Source organism: Pelophylax lessonae (genome assembly GCF_965119305.1).
Source record: "Pelophylax lessonae genome assembly, chromosome: 11".
NCBI classification, from domain to species: domain Eukaryota; kingdom Metazoa; phylum Chordata; class Amphibia; order Anura; family Ranidae; genus Pelophylax; species Pelophylax lessonae.
Window position 1 is genome coordinate 154,251,097 of NC_138778.1, and position 20,789 is coordinate 154,271,885.

The 20,789-nt window shown below is 41.6% G+C and overlaps 1 protein-coding gene across 2 annotated transcripts in view; it reads right to left on the reverse strand.

The window, feature by feature from the left end:
• RIMS4 (regulating synaptic membrane exocytosis 4) overlaps positions 1-20,789 on the reverse strand; it is a 370,585-nt gene that overhangs the window by 124,035 nt on the left and 225,761 nt on the right. The window contains exon 3 of one of the 2 annotated variants that reach the window (XM_082271764.1): positions 17,900-18,004. The exons of the other annotated variant lie outside the window; for it this stretch is intronic. Coding sequence (XP_082127890.1) covers positions 17,900-18,004 — 105 coding nt within the window. The remainder of the gene's footprint in view (positions 1-17,899; positions 18,005-20,789) is intronic. 2 annotated transcript variants of the gene reach the window in all.

Genomic DNA, 20,789 nt, shown 5'->3' on the forward strand with positions numbered 1-20,789 from the left:
CCTTAACAGCCTAAAATGTATTAACCAGACATATAGGTTTTAGCAGTCTGGACCCAGAGGACATAGTAATTTACTAAACAGAAATTTTTCCAGAAGTCATGGTATGACCAGTGTAGAATGGTATCTGAAGTAGACCCATGGTAGCATTTATGGTAAAGGCCGAGAAATCTATCCAGAGCTAAAAAGAAAACAAAAGGGTTAAAAACAAAATATATCCACTTAGAGACTGATAAAGGGGAAAAAATATAATCCCAAAATTGTGGCCGGAGAGCAATAATAGTCTCGAAAGTAGACCTCTGGTTGTAGTCAACCAGGAAAGAAAAGTAGGAAAAGAAAGAGAAGGAAGAAAAGGAAAAGAGCAGAGGGGTTAGGATTCGGTATTGCGTTATTTTTCAATGGGTTATTCTTTTTTTTTTTTTTCAGTTTTGCTTTAAATAAGTACAACCAAAGCTTGTTTGGCTATACTTCTCCTGTGGTTGAAGTCTGCTGTCTGCAGATGCCACAGAGCCAGTCCACGCTCAGGCAAGATCACAACAATGGAGTCGGAATCTGCCCACATGCCTCGACTGGCACCCGACTCAGCCTCTCAGAGAGCCGCTGAGAGGCTGAGCTGGCTGCTTCTGCCCCCTCCACAGCCCAGCGCTCCAGTGAGCAAGGAGGGGGCAGAGCAGGGGGCAGCGGAGAGTCACCGGCTCTCTGCTCGGGGAGCTGTGAGAACCAAGTGATCTGTGGTGTTTGATTGCTCGGTTCTTAGTCTTAGAGGCGCCGATGCTGCATCCACTTACAGTAGGTAAGCATGATTATAAAATATCACCATACTTCTCTTTTAAGCAAAACATTAGAATTTAGCTTTTTTAACCATATGTTCCAAACACAAGCCATAACCCTGTAAATGTAATCACAGTGAAAGGGGGGAACTTTTTGCCCAATTCCTCTTTGTATAGCTAGCAGGCTAAGTAAAGGATATCCACTTGCTAAATGAGTCATTCTTTATTGTCTGTAATAATGAGATTTAATGTTTATGTCCTACCTCGTAATAGATCCAGCTTCATCACTATTGATTAAGCTGTCCACAAATTACAACAGAGGTAATAAAAGAAAATAAATATACAGAACAGAGCAGGCACTCCAGCTATAAAGTGGTAACTGTTATCCAGAACTTAGACTAATACACAGCAGGCAGCATTCCTTCTTCCGTTATATAAACATACAAGGAACATTGTAAGCTTAGATGTGCCCAATAGCGGCAGCTGGTAAGAATCAGAATTGTCATCCTTAGTCTATGTATGGGCCGCTAGCATGCTCACAGGTTTCAGCAATCATTTTAACATCACAAGCTTCCAAGAAGCTATCGAATAAAAGCATGTTTTTATTGTGTACACTCACCAAATGTGTTTATACACTATATTGTCAAAAGTTTTGGGACACCTGTCTTTACACACATGTGAACTTTAATGGCATCCCAGTCTTAGTCCGTAGGGTTCAATATTGAGTTGGTCCACCATTTGCAGCTCTAACAGTTTCAACTCTTCTAGGAAGGGTGTCCACAAGGTTTATGAGTGTTTCTATGGGAATATTTGACCATTCTTCCAGAAGCGCATTTGTGAGGTCAGGCACTGATGTGCATGAGAGGGCTTGGCTCGCAGTCTCTGCTCTAATTCCTCCCTAAAGTGTTGAGGTCAGGACTCTCTGCAGGCCAGTCAAGTTCCTCCTCCCCATACCCGCTCATCCATGTCTTTATGGACATTGCTTTGTGCACTGGTCCAAATCATTTGGTGGAGGGGGGGATTATGGTGTGGGGTTATTTTTCAGGGGCCCCTTGATTCCAGTGAAGGGAACTCTTAAGGCGTCAGAATACCAAGACATTTTGGACAATTTTATGCTCCCAGCTTCATGGAAACAGTTTGGGGATGGACCCTTCCAGTGCACAAAACAAGATTCATAAAGACATGGATGAGCGAGTTTGGGGTGGAGGAGTGGAGACTGCGAGCCAGGCCTACTCCTCCAACATCAGTGCCTGACCTCACAAATGCGCTTCTGGAGGAATGGTCAAACATTCCCATAGACACACTCCTAAGTCTTGTGGACAGCCTTCCCACAAGAGTTGAAGCTGTTATAGCTGCAAAGGGTTGGCCAACTCAATGTTCAACCCTACGAACTATGACTGGGATGCCATTAAAGTTCATGTGCGTGTAAAGGCAGGTGTCCCAATACTTTTGACAACATAGTGTATGTGCATTATGATTAATGTACCTGGTGGAAAGAAGTGTGCAAGGAAGGGTTGTCCACAGATACCACCACATTTTAGTTGTTGCAAAACTACCAGGGGTACAGTCACTTAAATTTTGGGGTCCTAAAGAGCAGGTGTAGCCACAACCCACAAGCTGTAGAGTCAGGACCATCCACCTTTAGGGTCACTTGGGATGGCTGTGTTCCGATAAGAACGTGCAAGGTCAATTTATTATTCATACCCCCCCCCCCCCCCGAGGTAAAACTTTAAGGTTAAATATACTTATATTAAAAAAATTTAAAATTAGGAGAAAAAAATAAATATATTTTACCTTACACCTCGATCTGCACTAGGCAACTAGCGAAGGTAATGACACTGGCCCTTCTGGCCAGAACCTTAGAAGGCTGAGGGTCCCAATTCTCACAAGAATCTTTCGCCAGGATCTTGTCAAAAGGCCCAATAACATCACCCTGTTGTCTAGGCACCGTGGGCAGAAGCCAGGGTAAAAGGTAATCCTGATAATATTCAAATTCACCAGCAATTTTAATCTTAAAGAAAAACACCAGGAAAATAGCTAAGCGCTTTTTTGGCAGCCAAAAATGGGGGGAATTAACTAAAACTGGAGCACTCAGAATCTGGTGCAGCTGTGCATGGTAACCAATCAGCATCTAACTTCAGCTTACTCAATTAAGCTTTGACAATACAGCCTGGAAGCTAATTTTAGTAAATCCCTGTCTGTTCATTGACTTGGTTTCTAGTTAATGGTTGGACAACGAAGGACCATCACCACACTAATGAGGTGAACACTGCAATCTCTTCTCATGTTAACATGCTCATGGTGTTGACTTCTTTATACAATAGTTTTTAAGCCTTTAACAATTTATGACAGAACATCGCTTTGAATCCCCCCCTGTGATCTCTGTTTGAAACAAAGCGTGCTGCTTTGTGCAAATTCAAATATTAATAATCACATTAGTAAAAAAAGAAAAAGGCATCATTTTCCCAAATGTAATGAAATTGTCAGAAACGTATGAACAAAATGTGAAGAAGCCCCAAAACTCTAAATGATAAGCGCCAAGTAATAAATAATTCATGTGTCTAATTTATTCAGCCCAAGCAAGGAATTGCAAAGATATTAACTTGATTTGTAAAATAAATTCAGTGTCTCAGTATACTATATATAGGGTTTATTATAATGAGAGCAAAAGATGAAATATAAAAATAAGAAACTAAGAGAAAAATTTTACATAAATTATTAGGAACAAAAGAATGCTTTGCTTTGCAGTTCAGATACAATGGCTTGGTGCTACTGGGCTCATACAACCTCAGTGATAAAACATTTGATGCAATAAACCCAAAAATAAAATTCTTTAAAATCATAATATATTGCCCTGAAAACATCTGCCCAAAAACATTTTGGATCTACAAACCATTCATCTGGTAAGTGTTCAAATTCAAATACATCAACTGTTCTGTTCAGTAAGAAGGCAACAAAAAACTTTATATCCAACTGGCAAATACAATGAAAACATTTCTTACTGACCCCTTTCTAATAAATACCTAATCTGACATCTGCAAGAACACAATTTATTAAGGCACTTAAGGCCCGTACACACGATGAGAAAATCTGTAGGGAAAATTCGTCCTCCGACGACCGGTCTGCCGATTTTCGAATTGTTAGTATGGTGCTTTCGACAGCCGACTCCGACTTTTCGGCTGACAAAATCCTGATGTGCAGGCTATATAATTTTTGTCGTCCGTAATACAACGTCCGATTTTCGTCTGATTAGTACAGATTTCGACGGAAAAAAATCTTAAGAGCAAGACTAGGCATGCTCAGAGACGAAAGAACACATACAAAGCAATCCAACACATGACATCATTTCTGAAGTAGAATTCCGTCATACGGGAAAATTCGTATGAAAATAACCTCTTCACTTTCCACATCAGACTATCATGCCACAAAAAATGGACGACAGATCGTTCGATAATCTGATCGTGTGTACGGGGCTTTATGTAATGGCCATACACATGCATGGTAAATGCAAACAATTAGCAGATAATTGGACTTTCTGGAGGCTACAACAAACCAGAGGCAGGTGCTTTAGGTGTTTTAGGTGCCAAGATTTTCCAAGGTGTCCTACCAAGATCTGCCAAGATGTAGGAGAATTTTTCACATGCTTATAAAATGTTTAACAAGTACATCAGAAAGTAAGAGTGTGGCGGTTCTTGGCAGCACAGAATTTAAAACCTTACTGTTGAGTTAAAAAAAAAAAAAAAAAAAAAAGCATCATTCATTTCAGCACTAGCCTCTCCTAAGTTGTCACCTGTGATACCTTAATCCATCATTCAACAATGAAGACATACGGTGAGTGCAGAACATCATGGACCTACTTCTGAAAGGTTGTTGTGTCACCATGACAATATATACGAACCATTTGGACACACGATTTTGGGACGCTTCTGCCAGTGATGCTGCAGTTGGCTGGACTTTTCACTCACCATTATATTATGAATATGACATATTTTGGACTATGTGATGTTCAGATTATCTTATAGCGCTGTTAGTGTATACATGTAATCATTATTAGATGTACACACCTTTTATTGTTCCTTTTGTTTATAACAGCAGCTGAGGTCCGATTTGATTTTAGATTAATGTTTGGTTTTATATCAATTTTAATCTGATATATTTATTGTATGCTATTTATTGTATCTATAGCACCAAGCACCTTAGCGCCGAGTGGGTGAAATAAATAGGCATCCCTTTGTGGTGTGTATGCCAGTTTCCTTACTCATTTTTCTACCATTTTCACTTTATGTTGATAGATGCTCATGGTGGAGTATTCACATGTTACTGACCATCAGCTCTTAGAGATTCCCTTTGTTTGCAGCATGCCACTGCAACATTTGTAATAAAAAAAAAAAAAAAAAAGTTCAAGAACACCTAAACCACCTCCGATTTTAACACTCGCATTCACTGCTACGACAATATTCACCAGCCCCAAAGATGTCAATGTGATTCACCTGTAAGTTTATGTTCGCTGAACTTCAAAGAAGATTTGTTGAACAACAGATATGCCTATTCCTACTGGTGAGGTGACCACTGCTGGGGGGGACTAGGCATCCTACTTACCCCCCCCCCATACCTAGTTTAGTGTCTGTAAGGAGGATCCCATAAAAGAGAGCAATCTCGATGAGTGAGATCTTAGCATTACAATTGTTTCAGGTGTGCAGGTAATTTCTCTCTTTAGGATTACCTGTGATATCACTGTCAAAATATGGGCAATATTTAGAAGCCTAGCGCCAATTAGGTACGGGGATGTTAGGAAGGTCCAGATAATTCCAGTGTAAGGAGACCAGTGTGGGCCGGGCACATGACCACTTGCTTATTACAGCATGTAGCCATGTACTTGTCTCAGCGTGCATGTCTTGAGAACTGGGCATGGTAGCGCATGCATGTTCAGAAGTGATGTTGGTGCCAAACCACCTTTATAAACGGAGTCACCGCATGAAGTGATCGTTGAGTGGTTTTCAGTAAAATTCTGTGTTATGTGACCTGATCTGCTATTCTGCCTTCCTGTGTATGACCCGGCTTGCCTAGTGACCAACTTCTGGACCTAAGCCTACTTGTTGTGACCTTGTCTTGAAACTCTCATGTTTTTTTTCTGAATTGGTAATTCTGTTCTCTGTTCTGATCCCGGTTTGCATTCTGTCAACATTCCTGCCTTCTTCATCTGTAACCTGGTGTTCCCTCATTTAGTTCCTGCCTGGTCTAGAGCCACCTGCTTGTAGTAGTTGAAGAAGGAATGTAGTGATATAGAAGAAGGATTATGATTATTAATTATATTAGTGTAATTCGAGTTTTTCCCGCAGCAATTCGGTTCATCCAGAGAGATGCATTTATTGAGTCCCAGCACAGAATAAAGTCCACAAGATACTTGAAACAGATGACAAAATCCGACAGAGAATGTGTAAATATTACAATGAACATCAGCCTTCAGACCCCGTTCACACTGGGGCGACCCGACTTTGCCGGGCGACCTGTGAAGTCACGGTGCGCAGCTCGCACCGCGACCTCAGAGCGGCCGGCACGGACTTCATATCATTGAAGTCAATGCAGGTCGCTCCAGATCGCCCCAAAGAAGCTCCGGACCCTTTTTATAAGTCGGAGCGACTTGTGTCGCTCCTATTAGAACGGGTCCTGTGCTGCTCTATGGCAGGCGACCCACGGCGACTTGGCAGGCGACCAGGTCGCCTGACAGGTCGCGCCAGTGTAAACGGGGTCTTAGAGTCCCATTCGTTATTCCTATTCTAGCAAGCATAGATACACTACAATCCAGCATATGTCCAATCTATATGCACCTATATAGCTTCCATGCATGCAATAATGTGTATTACAATCTAGACCTATGCCTCTATCATGATGAAGAAAGAATATGTGTAAAAGAACGAATGCCTTCTAACCAAATTGCGTTAACAACCCCATGGACTTTTTACTATTCTTTTCAAATCTGATCAGACAAATTTTCCAATTCCCTGTTCGTAACTCCTCTGGGCCTTTTGATATGTAAAATGCAACTTGTCTGCCAGCTGTGTTAAGCCCCACACACACCTATGTACACATTTAACAAACTGTGTATGTATATGTATATATACATATATAGAATATCCTACATAAATTGGACAACATATACCCTCACTTGGGTCAGTTCTAACCAGAGGCGTAATTAGAACCTTCAGGGCCCCGATGCAAGAAACCATGAAGGGCCCCCCAGACCCCTGGCCGGGGCCCTTCCCTTCAAGCCCGGGGCTCTTCCCACTAATCCTGGGGCTCTTTACTCTCGTTGCATGGCATTTTATTACGGTCCCGCAGCAGGATGCTTTCACAAGTTCTGCAGTGGGCCCCCTTCCTGCAATCTTGGGGCCTCCCCACAGTGGTGCAATGCCAGGGCCCGGTCGCAAGTGTGACCTTTGAGATCCTGGAAGTTCACCCACTGGTTTGCTCCTGGGCCCCCTGGAGCATGGGGCCCGGTAGCAATTGCAACCCCTGCAACCCCTGTAGTTACGCCCCTGGTTCTAACTACTAGAACTGACCCATAAATCTAACAACAAACATAACATTGTGATTTGAGGTACTGAATGCTTCACAATGGCTCATATAAAATATGTTATTGAAAACTGGTTACATTTCTCTTCACCAGCCTATAAACTATGCCCATTAAACCGGTATTAGATAATATAATGTTAGATCATTACCGGAAAAGGATTTGGTAAACATCAGTGGCCCATACAGTTATTAGGCCTTATTTCAAAGCTTGTAGTTTCTTCAGTATATCATACCAGGATCTTGAATATTGTGCAAAGACGAGCTGACGTCACAGTCCAGTCTTCGGTTTGACTTTGTCACATGTCTATGTGACAGGAACTGGGGCCTCTGAAGGTGTCTAAATGTTGCATGAATATTCAAGTATCCTGTCATCTGCCTTGTCTGTGCCTCTGTTGGCTGTTCTGAAATCTAAATAAAAGCAACTCTCTGCATTAACCAAATTGCTGCGGGAATAACTCTAATTATAATAATAATTTTTAATCCTCATCACAACAACTACACTGCTCCTTGCAGTCACCAGCTTCAACAGATCCATTGCTGCCTGCAAATTCTAGAACTAATGCAGCTCTACGTTTTCACATCCCCTGTTGCCACTTTCAGGGGTGTTATATAGGGGGTGCAAGACAAGATCCCTAGTCAGTTCAGTCTCCATCAAGGTCTAGGTTTTTGGGGAACTCCACTCAGAACACTTACCCCCACCGTGAGAAAGGACATACAAGCTGGTATCACCGTAGCCATAGTTTCATGCTCGCTGCCCCTTTACTATGGGGATGCAAACCAGCATGTCTAGTGTGCCGGGCTAGTTATGTGTTGGATGCTATTTTTGAAAATACTCAAACCAGCCAAATAGTCTGCTGGGCAAAAGCTTATTTTTTTGTATTTAAAACTCACCTAGTATTCACTCTAATATTAATATGGTTGCATGTCAATGGGTGAACTCAAATGATTTACTGGTAAATCTTTAATAAATGTAGCACTGCCCCCTTGTGAGCTGCTTAGATTGGATTCCCCTGGGTTACCCATAGCAACAGTCTATTAAAGCTTATCACTTTAAGTCCTTGGCTCAGTCAATGAACAATCCAGGGGATTTGTTTTTTTGTATTTTATTTTAGAACTTGGATGGGAGAAGAGATGAGCGGGATACTCCAACTTTAGAATTATGCACAAATCTTGAGGACTTCTAACTATAGTGAGTGTGGCAAGGCCGCTGCTTCACCTCGCCACTGAAGTGAAGGTATAAAAAGGCAAACTATGTCTTAGGTTACTCTTCAGAGGGTCTAACTTGGCACCCCCTTTCTTACTCGCCGTGTGTGCTGGCTCTTGTCCACTGACTCTCCATGGAGTTGTCCCCTTCCTGGGCAGACCCCTGGCAAGCTCCCTGGTACTCATGGACTTTGTTTTTCCTCAGGTTGCTCTGCCTTCAGCTCCACTCTCAGTATCCTGGACCTCCTAGTTCAGCACCACACTCTGGCTCATTAGGCCGACCACCTGCGACCGCTTTCCACACTGATAGGAGGAGAGACAGCCGTCACCCTCCTTCTGGGACTTGGCTTCCCGCCCAAAGATGCCCTGTCACATGTGTCTTCGGCTTTTATGACTAATCCCAGGATGCACTGCGGTTGTGCCCTCCCACTGGGATAGCCACAAAAGCCTGTGTGTCATTGTCTGGGTTTCCTCCACTGTCCAACAGGCCCCCCTATTGGATACAGTGGGGACACTTCCTCAGACCAAATGAATCACACACTACTGATCAGACTCCCCTGATAAGCAGCTGGAGCAAACAATGCTTTTTATCTAGAACCTACCTAGGAGGGTGCTACATAAATATACCCCTAAGTGTACAGTGGGTACGGAAAGTATTCAGACCCCCTTAAATTTTTCACTCTTTGTAATATTGCAGCCATTTGATAAAATCATTTAAGTTCATTCAGTTCAAAAACACAGAATTGTTGACATTGTTGCAGATTTATTAAAAAAGAAAAACTGAAATATCACATGGTCCTAAGTATTCAGACCCTTTCTCAGTATTTAGTAGAAGCCCCCTTTTAATCTAATACAGCCAGGAGTCTTTTTGGGAAAGATGCAACAAGTCTTTCACACCTGGATTTGGGGATCCTCTGCCATTCCTCCTTGCAGATCCTCTCCAGTTCTGTCAGGTTGGATGGTAAACGTTGGTGGACAGTCATTTTTAGGTCTCTCCAGAGATGCTCAATTGGGTTTAAGTCAGGGCTCTGGCTGGGCCATTCAAGAACAGTCACGGAGTTGTTGTGAAGCCACTCCTTCGTTATTTTAGCTGTGTGCTTAGGGTCATTGTCTTGTTGGAAGGTAAACCTTCTGCCCAGTCTGAGGTCCAGAGCACTCTGGAGAAGGTTTTTGTCCAGGATATCCCTGTACTTGGCTGCATTCATCTTTCCCTCAATTGCAACCAGTCGTCCTGTCCCTGCAGCTGAAAAACACCCCCACAGCATGATGCTGCCACCACCATGCTTCACTGTTGGGACTGTATTGGACAGGTGATGAGCAGTGCCTGGTTTTCTCCACACATACCGCTTAGAATTAAGGCCAAAAAGTTCTATTTTGGTCTCATCAGACCAGAGAATCTTATTTCTCACCATCTTGGAGTCCTTCAGGTGTTTTTTAGCAAACTCCATGCGGGCTTTCATGTGTCTTACACTGAGGAAAGGTTTCCGTCGGGCCACTCTTCCATAAAGCCCCGACTGGTGGAGGGCTGCAGTGATGGTTGACTTTCTACAACTTTCTCCCATCTCCTGACTGCATCTCTGGAGCTCAGCCACAGTGATCTTTGGGTTCTTCTTTACCTCTCTCACCAAGGCTCTTCTCCCCAGATAGCTCAGTTTGGCCGGACGGCCAGCTCTAGGAAGGGTTCTGGTCATCCCAAACGTCTTCTATTTGAGGATTATGGAGGCCACTGTGCTCTTAGGAACCTTAAGTGCAGCAGAAATCTTTTTGTAACCTTGGCCAGATCTGTGCCTTGCCACAATTCTGTCTCTGAGCTCTTCAGGCAGTTCCTTAGACCTCATGATTATCATTTGCTCTGACATGCATTGTGATCTGGAAGGTCTTATATAGACAGGTGTGTGGCTTTCCTAATCAAGTCCAATCAGTATAATCAAACACAGCTGGACTCAAATGAAGGTGTAGAACCATCTCAAGGATGATCAGAAGAAATGGAAAGCACCTGAGTTAAATATATGAGTGTCACAGCAAAGGGTCTGAATACTTAGGACCAGGAATGATTTTAGCAAATGGCTGCAATATAACAAAGAGTGAAAAATTTAAGGGGGTCTGAATACTTTCCGTACCCACTGTATATTATGTCATGGGTTCTGGTGCAATGTCAAACCTAGTTATTTTGGTCCAGTCAATGTAACTATGCTTATACCATACATGGCTGATGCCGCTAGAAGCCACCGCTACTACAGTGATTTCCATTTGCTGCCAAGTGCCATGCTGAGTGGCTAGCCTGATGCATTGTGAATACAAGAGCTCAGCTGCTCAGCATGGACACCATTCTGAGAACCACAGTAATCCAGCACTGAACAACTCTTGCATATTACCTTTCCTCAAGAACTTCCAGTAATAAAGACCAGACCCTGCTGTTCTCTTAATAATAATTCTCTTGTAATATTCAGCAGTCAGCCTGTAGTTGGAGGACCCGTTGGGTCACACTAACCACTAACTGCTCTCTGTACAGGCTGCCCAATGATGATGTCAAGGAGATATCCAGGCTTGCAAAGGCATTTGTTGAACACGGTGAAATATTATCCTTTGTGGCTATTGAGGAATATATCCAAATTAAAACATTTCTACCATCTTTAATTTTATTTACTATTGGGGAGCACATGTTGCTTCTTGCGCCATGTTAATAAAGAAGCACAGGTTTAAAACCTGGTATTGTCACATAATAGCTTAGGGCTAGACAGAGCCATTTTGATATCTTCAGATAAAAAGCGGTTAAAAGGACATGGATTTTGCACACAAGGGAAACTGCTCATAAATGACAAATGAGACTTTATGGTGGCACAAATTTATGATTACATTCAGATCTCCAGCCCCCCAGGACAGACACCGCTAATGGATCTACATGGAGCATCGCAGATTTTGACGTTTATTCGTGAAAAATGGCTTTTTAGATGGATGAATGGATTTTTGGTGCACAGTATTAAAGTCTACTATAGTGTTTTTAACTAACATGTTCTGATCCTACACAGATGTAAAATTGTCTGTAACAGTTTATAGACATTTGGAATCCTTTCCTCCATTGGGTTACTAGATCATACAAAACAGCAAAATTGTTTTTGGTGACTGTGCTTATAAATATGAATCTCAAAAAGTGTAAACTAAAAGGGTTTAAAGTGATTGCAAACCCATGTTTTTTTTTTTTTTTTAATAACAAACATGTTATACCTTCTTGCTCTGTGTAGTGATTGTGTACAGAGCAGTCCTGCTCCTCCTCTTCCCATGGGCGCACTTGTGCGAGCTTGGTCTTGAGCTGGCTCTGTGTTTCCATAGACACACAGAGCGCAGCTTGGTCCCACCCCCCCCCCCCCCCCCGCTCCAACCTCACTGGCTATGATTGAGAGCAGCAGGAGACCATTGATCCTAAGAGAAGGGAGTGAGCTGAGAGAGCTGCTCCTCTTCTTCACAGTGTTGGATCAGGATGGAGCTAAGGAAGGTATAAAAGGGTATAAAATGTAAAAAACCTTCAGCCTATAGAGCCACTTTAACTGATTGCAGTATAAAATATAGTAATCCTGTAAATCCACAACTGCAATCTGCCAGATCCCAAATCAGCTCACAAGCATGAAATAAACTGGTAAAGGCATAACTTTAATCCCTTACCAGTTAGTTTCCATTCTTTTTGTGGTATAGGAGCACTGAACCTTCTGGTTATTACTTGTAACGTTATATGTAAAATGTGGTCCTTAAGGCTGCTCTCCAACTGTGGTGTCCTACTGGACCTTCTGAGAGATGGCTAAAAATTTGAAGAGATGGGGGTCCCACACTAATTTGTACAGTCCATAACAACAAAATCTAACTCGTTACAGGAGCTCAACCCTTCATCGGGGTAAAATCAAGACATCAAGACAATAAAAAAAATGTTTTCAAAAACTATATATACAAACCCGATTCCAAAAAAGTTGGGACACTGTACAAATTGTGAATAAAAACAGAATGCAATGATGTGGAATTTCAAATTTCAATATTTTATTCAGAATACAACATAGATGACATATCAAATGTTTAAACTGGGAAATGTATAATTTTAAGGGAAAAATGATTTTAAATTTCAAGGCATCAACACATCTCAAAAAAGTTGGGACAATGCCATGTTTACCACTGTGTGCCATCCCCTCTTCTTTTTATAACAGTCTGCAAACGTCTGGGACTGAGGAGACAAGTTGTTCAAGTTTAGGAATAGGAATGTTGTCCCATTCTTGTCTAATACAGGCTTCTAGTTGCTCAACTGTCTTAGGTCTTCTTTGTCGCATCTTCCTCTTTATGATGTGCCAAATGTTTTCTATATGTGAAAGACCTGGACTGCAGGCTGGCCATTTCAGTACCCGGATCCTTCTTCTACGCAGCCATGATGTTATAATTGATGCAGGATGTGGTCTGGCATTGTCATGTTGGAAAATGCAAGGTCTTCCCTGAAAGAGACGACGTCTGGATGGGAGCATATGTTGTTCTAGAACTTGGATATACCTTTCAGCATTGATGGTGCCTTTCCAGATGTGTAAGCTGCCCATGCCACACGCACTCATGCAACCCCATACCATCAGAAATGCAGGCTTCTAAGCTGAGCGCTGATGACAACTTGGGTTGTCCTTGTCCTCTTTAGTCCAGATGACATGGCGTCCCAGTTTTCCAAAAAGAACTTCAAATTTTGATTCGTCTGACCACAGAACAGTTTTCCACTTTGCCACAGTCCATTTTAAATGAGCCTTGGCCCAGAGAAAACGCCTGTGCTTCTGGATCATGTTTAGATATGGCTTTTTCCTTGGCCTATAGAGTTTTAGCCGGCAGCGGCGAATGGCACGGTGGATTGTGTTCACCGACAATGTTTTCTGGAAGTATTCCCGAGCCCATGTTGTGATTTCCATTACAGTAGCATTCCTGTATGTGATGCAGTGCCGTCTAAGGGCCCAAAGATCACCGCCATCCAGTATGGTTTTCCCGCCTTGACCCTTATGCACAGAGATTGTTCCAGATTCTCTGAATCTTTGGATGATATTATGCACTGTAGATGATGATAACTTCAAACTCTTTGTAATTTTTCTCTGAGAAACTCCTTTCTGATATTGCTCCACTATTTTTCGCTGCAGCATTGGGGGAATTGGTGATCCTCTGCCCATCTTGACTTCTGAGAGACACTGCCACTCTGAGCGGCTCTTTTTATACCCAATCATGTTGCCAATTGACCTAATAAGTTGCAAATTGGTCCTCCAGCTGTTCCTTATATGTACATTTAACTTTCTGGCCTCTTATTGCTACCTGTCCCAACTTTTTTGGAATATATAGCTCTCATGAAATCCAAAATGAGCCAATATTTGGCATGACATTTCAAAATGTCTCACTTTCAACATTTGATATGTTATCTATATTATGTTGTGAATAAAATATAAGTTTATGAGATTTGTAGATTAGTCCATTCCTTTTTTACTCACAATTTGTACAGTGTCCCAACTTTTTTGTAATTGGGTTTGTATATATATATATATATATATATATATATATATATATATATATACACAGCGAGGGAAAAAAGTATTTGATCCCCTGCTGATTTTGCACATTTGCCCACTGACAAAGAAATGATCGGTCTGTAATTTTAATGGTATAGGTTCATTTTAACAGTGAGGCAAGGTCCATAAAGACATGGATCAGCGAGTTTAGGGTGGAGGAACTTGACTGGCCAGCACAGAGTCCTGACCTCAACCCGATAGAAAACCTTTGGGATGAATTAGAGCAGAAACTGCGAGCCAGGCCTTCTCGCCCAACATCAGTGCCTGACCTCACAAATGCGCTTCTGAAAGAATGGTCAAACATTCCCATAAACACATCCTGTGGACAGCCTTCCCAGAAGAGTTAAAGCTGTTATAGCTGCAAAGGGTGGGTCAACTCAATATTGAACCCCACAGACTAAGACTGGGATGCCATTAAAGTTCATGTGCGTGTAAAGGCAGGCGTCCCAATACTTTTGACAATTTAGTGTATATCCAGACCTGGGCCTGTGCAAATTGTAAGGATGAATGCTCTCCCTACTGTGGGAAGACATCAAACATTTTGAATAAGGATTCATTTTTTTTTTCACATCTTTTAAAATGTTTTGTAGTACTTTATGTTGTGTTGTCTTTGAAGTTATTTAATAAAGCAGAGACTTTAATATTATCACTATGGTTGTTCTTCCTAGTATCATATTAGAATGTTTTTTTCTCTTCATTACACTATGCTGTAGTTGCTGGTATTAGCTTACACTAGAAATACACTGATTGGTTTGGTGCTGGCTTTTTATGACAAAACTTTTCAAAAATTCCAGGGGTCTACAGCAAGCATAAAGCTCCCATACCTACAGCTGTCTCCTGCTCATAGCACGTGTTTTTTGTTTTCCAGTGCTACCATTTTTATCTTTGAAGTGCAAGTCTATTTTGGCACATTAATGTCTAACAGCTTTAATAGCTACTTTCTACTTGTACTATGTTTGTGTTTCCTGTTTCTATCCATAGCTGTCTAATGCGGCAAAAAATAGTGTTAAAAAGAAAACCAAGTAAAGTATCTTCAGAAACTGACACTTCTGAGAGTGTAGATCTGGTCCACTGCAACATGATGTGAGGGCTGGCAGAGGAAACCTATAAATATAGTAATTGCGAAAAAGTGTTATGCGGGCAGGTAGTAATTCAATTAAAGTAAGCACCTCATCCATTTTCAAAAAAAGAGGGGTAAGAGAGTGGGATTATTTAGGTGCAAAGAAGTACACAGAGGGATCTATTTTTTTTTTTTTTTTAGAAATACACAACATTTTATTTGTGTCTAATTAAAACATATCATATAGGCCTTCAGACGAAACATGTTGGGATGATATGCAGCACCGTTTTATTGTGAAAATAATTTAAGTGTACTACTGTCCACTTGAGAGTCTGTATACCTATACCTTTTCATTTGTTGTACAATTGTAACGGCGATTATTGATCTACGCCATGGCAATCTACGCTGTAGCCTTTCTCTATATGATATGTTTTAATTAGACACCAATAACATTTTTTAAAAAAATAAATCCCTCTGTGTACTTCTTTGCACCGCAATAATCCCACTCTCTTACCCCCCTTTTATTCTATGGATATAGTAGTGGGACCAAGAGACTGATGCTGCCAAGTAATGCTGCTTTCTGAAGGAACTGTGGCCATGGATTTGTCCTCAGTGGAGTGACGTTTGGCTGGGCAGAACAGCGCTCATCTCTCTTTCCAACTTCTCAATAAAAAGTGGGAGGGAAAGCATTACATGTACATGCACCATTTTATTGCATTGGGCAAATTTCATGAAAATTACAGCAGTTCCCAGCGCTACTGTATGGACCCTGGCTTTTACTGCAGTCTTCCTTGCTAAATGTAGTGCTCTTTGCATGGTAGTCACTCCTTTACCCCTTGATGACATTCTTTTGAACGAAACGCGATGGAAGGAGCTACAGTGGTGATGTCATCATTCCTGCCAGGGTGTTGCATGTGTATGACTGTACTATATGTGAACTTACTCCTGCCTGTTGTAAGTAATTTTAACCTTCATTAAAAGCTTGAACCTCTAATTACTACACTATGAGCTCCGCCTTTGTATCCCCATCTCACGGAGTTCATTGTGGATCATCCTGATTGTATGGTAATTCACCTCGAGATAAGGTGGAGCATGGGATCCTGATAACACACATGTTTATATAAACTTTTTGCACAAGGAGCACTTTCTTTTTTTCTGATGGACTTTATTGGACTATTAATGTTACTTCATTTGCACATATGTCTTTTGATCCATATGGACTTTTTGATTGTTATTATGACTTTATGCACTTTATATTGATAGCGCAACACAATATAAGACTTACTGTAGTCAGCCTTAGCTTTTGTTTATATTTTTTTTGCTTGTTTGGTTTCTCTTAAGTTCAGAACATTGATTATTACTGCCTGCTGCCATTGAGTTGTTTCCAGTAGTTAGTGTTAAAGATAAAATTGTACAAGGGATGAATATTTATCTGCCTTGGCCAACCCAAAAGAGGGGTTTGTTCCAATGATGTGAGCTAAGAGGAGATGACAAGTATTTGGAGCAACCTTCTAGATGGGTCTTTGCCCTTCCAACCATTTTGCCTGATGAGGATACCACTGTGAGTTTGCCTCTTTTTCAAGGGCCTGGCCCAAGGGATCTAAGCTTACCTGTGCTGATGCCTAAAGCATCTATTAAAGGGTAACTCCGCTTTCATGGGGAAAAAAAATCAGCAAATAAAGAAAAAACAATATAGTGTATACAATTGTGACACAAATGATATTGTAGTTAAATGTTATTAAAAATGACCTTTCCTTTTCAATCTGCAGCTGTTGTAATTTTTTGAAAATGCAATGCAACATGGCTCCCTGGAGGTGTTCTGTACACAGAATGTGTACTGACCACACCCCAGAAACATAATTTCCTGCTTGTGTGATTGGCTCACCAATTTTCCCAGAAGTCTGCCTAAGATACAAGTCAGATTTCTGGCATCTCCTGCAACAAAAATGTCATTTTTGGTGAGATACTCCCAATAGGAACACGTCTAAAGGGATGCAGGCCCAGCAGCTTTCCTCATTGGAGCCCTGCAGCTGCCACAGCTGATAGATAATTATGAAACCCTTCCCATTTGGCCCTCTCAGCACAGAGACACAGAGGAACAAACAATGATTTCTTCAGAATAACAAAAGGTAGGAATCTGCAACAAAGTTTGGTAAAATCCCTGCAATGTACATAGATCACCCAGAGGGGAAAGTTTCTTTCTCAACAAAAGTGGAGTTACGTTCTAAGGAAGATGGGTTATCCATAAGCAGCATCTCTAAAAGAACAAAATCCTCAAGGAGTCTACTATGGAAGGTGGCTAGCTAGAGCACTAGAAAAACTAGTATAGGAAGAAACATCTTCAGAGGAGTCTATTATGTGGAAGAGTGTCTAAGAGCGCTTAGGGGAAGCTGCTATAGGATGGAAAATATATGGAGACCTCATTACACAACCCCTATAAGGTACTGTTATTGCTCTCAAATAAAGGGTCAATGCAATCTAAATTGACCCTTTATTTAAATTGAGCTAGTCAATATTAAAAGGCTGATATAGACAGTGACATCTCTCTCTCAGAGTAATTGTCACTTACTTGGCTGATATTAAAGGGCAAAGTACTATTATTAGAGGACTTTACACTTAAAGGGTTAGAAGTCTCACTACTATTTTAGGGTATCCTGTGCACCTAACCCTCTCTATGGGTTTATGGAGTGAAAAAACAGAGGCAAATATAGTAATAGAACACAATAAGACACCTCCAAGGGGCCATTACAGATGCTGGAACCATCAAGACAGTCACTGGGCCGTCACCGACCTTACAAGTCCTACCATCGTTGGAGGGTCCGCAACAGGACATATTTCTATATAGTAAAAATACAAAACACAAGAAAACAACAAAAGAAAAACATAAGCATAAAGCGCTCAAAAATAGAAGAGAGACAGTCATACAATGATTCCAGAGGCTATTATTATTAATATTAAAGTCACAATATAATACAAAGAAAGACCGGATGCCAGCAAGAGCAGTAGAAACTCTAGAAAGTCAGTGGAAGCCAATATATTCCTGAGGCATAAAAACAAAGGGGGGGGGGTAAAATGTGGGAAGGAAGGGGGTAATTAAAGGAGGATGAAAGAGAGATAAGGGCAGGGAGGAGGAGACTGGGGGGAAGGGAAGGTAGAAGTGGGTGCCAAGTTTTGCCCTGCCGCGGCACACCACAGATGATGAAAAAATTAGGAACGCTTCATGAATTTGTGTATCATCCTTGTGCAGGGGCCAACTGTTTGTTTTTACCCTACAATAAACCAAGGATCCACCCTGAGATGTTAAATGCTCACCTGCCTCACTGCTTTGAGAGTCATCCTATGCTTCCCATGTGGGAGAAGGGCTACACTATGAATCAAAGATAATTATTTTGCCTGTTGTTTTCTGGAAGACACCCACCTAGCCTCGGCTATCATGCTGTTACATACGTGTGAGGAAATGTGGCAATAACTGGAATGAGAAAAATAAACACAAGCATAGAAATGGTTCTGTAGCACCCTCTAGTGTGAGTGCAGCAAAATGTATTCTGCTTAAAACCTGTGAGTCTTAATTGGGTCAGGGTTTACTAGAGTTCAGGGCCTGGTGAATCATACAGACAACTCTCTGGTGCCTCCCCCTGGTTTTGGAAAATTGGAGAACATTCTGGAAGCTGGAGGAAGGAAAATCTTGAGAAATCCCTGAGAGGCAGCAGGAGCAAGGAGTACAGTGTGAGCACTACAGCACAGTGCAGGGGGAGAAACTGCCACAAGATAGCAGTGTGCTTAAATCTTCCCTAACATTGCCCTGGGAGATCTCCAGAGCAATCAGTTGGGAAGACTGGGGGAGAAGCATCCAGGTGGGCTACCATTTCCTGCAGTTGGTAGAACTAGGATCGGTGTCTACAAGGGAGTTGGAGGTACTACAGGATGTAGTTCACAATACTATTTCCTAAAGAGACTGATAGTTCCTAGCCTTTAAGGGTCTTTTGCTTTGCTAAAAAAGAATGTTAGCTGCCAAGAAGGGAATTAATCAGAGCTGTACAGTCTAAGAAATTAATTAATTGGAGTTGTACAGAGCATAGAGGAAGAATCAATTGGAGTTAAACAGAGTAAAGAAGGAGAATCAATTGGAGTTGTACATAGGGAGGAAGTTGTCCTTGGTTTTGTTGCCATCAAGTTGGAAATCCCATAATTCCTATTCCCCCATCCAAATTATCACCCCTAATAAAACATAAAAAGAAAGCTCAAAGACTGTTCCTTGTCTCTGGAGAAAGTATGGAAGTAACTTGTTGCCTGGATTTGCAGCAGTGGGGAACCCTGTCATCTGCAACCCCTGCGGGGGTAGTGCTACAGTTCCATAAACTTTAGGCTAAATGAGAAAAGTAAAAGGTTCTTTTGGAAGCTCACAACTACATCCTCCACCTACTGATCTTCATCTTTGATGCGTTCCCCCATCAGAGCCTTCAAAAATACTGGGTATGGCAGATCATGTGACCTTCCTAGCAGGATGTGGTGCTCAGGCCTGAATGGTCAACCACCAGGCCTACTCTGTCACACTGGGGAGGGAAGGAGTTAAGCCCTGTACACACGCACAGATTGTTGGCCAACCAATTGGCTGTCTTTTGTCCAGTGTTGTTTGTTGGTTGAAATGTGCTTTAGACTTGCACTGGACTTTTGTTGGCCAACAAAAACCAACTTCAGAAGTGATGTCATGTGATGGTTGACTTTCCGTGTGTTTTTTCTTCTCTGAGCATGCCCAGTCTTGCTCATCTGATTTTTGTCTGCCGAAATCTGTACTGACTGAGGAACAATCGGCCGTTCTGTTGTTGGCCAACAAAAATGTTATAGCCTGCACACCAGATTTTTTTTGGCCGAAAAGTCGCAGTTGGTTGTTGGAAGCATCATACTAACAAGCCTACAATCGGCCGATCGGACGTTGGCCGACAATTTACGGCCAACAATCTGTGCGTGTGTACAGGGCTTAAGTTACCTCTGTGTATGTCCAAACCACAATGACAGTTACCCAGTGAATATGATAAAGGAACAGAGATGTGGGGGAACAAGGGGAAGGTGGAAGAGAACTTGAATGAACAAAGTCATAGACTGTCTTTTAGCAGTAAGAATAAAGGGAAATACAGATTTTCAAATTTCTTCTGTTCACCGCAGTTTCTCTTCAATATCACCTTTGTTCGCACTGCTTCAAAATTACTTCCCTTTAGCTTTGACAGGCAAACTGATGGCATTAAGCCGTCAACCGTAAATTGCGGTAGTTGTTAAAATTATTGCTTTACTGGATGTCTGACAGGCCAGAAAAAATGCTTTTCTTTATTTTGAAAAATAAGCATTTTGTGAGAAGGAGCTGCTTGATGGCATTAATGGGTCTTATCTAGCAACATACTAAAAGGACAATAACCTATCAGAAAAATGGCAGACATTATAATATTGTAACATTAAAGTTATCATCGCAAGGAACCAAGAGGTAGAACCCTGAAAAATACATACAACAAAGCAAGTAATGGAAACTCAGGAAATGTTTCTGGCTGTGGCCAAAAATTCAAGGTCAATTGCAAGTTTCCATCAAGCAAAGATTTGAGGAGAAGGGGAGAAAAGTGTAATTTTAAATGT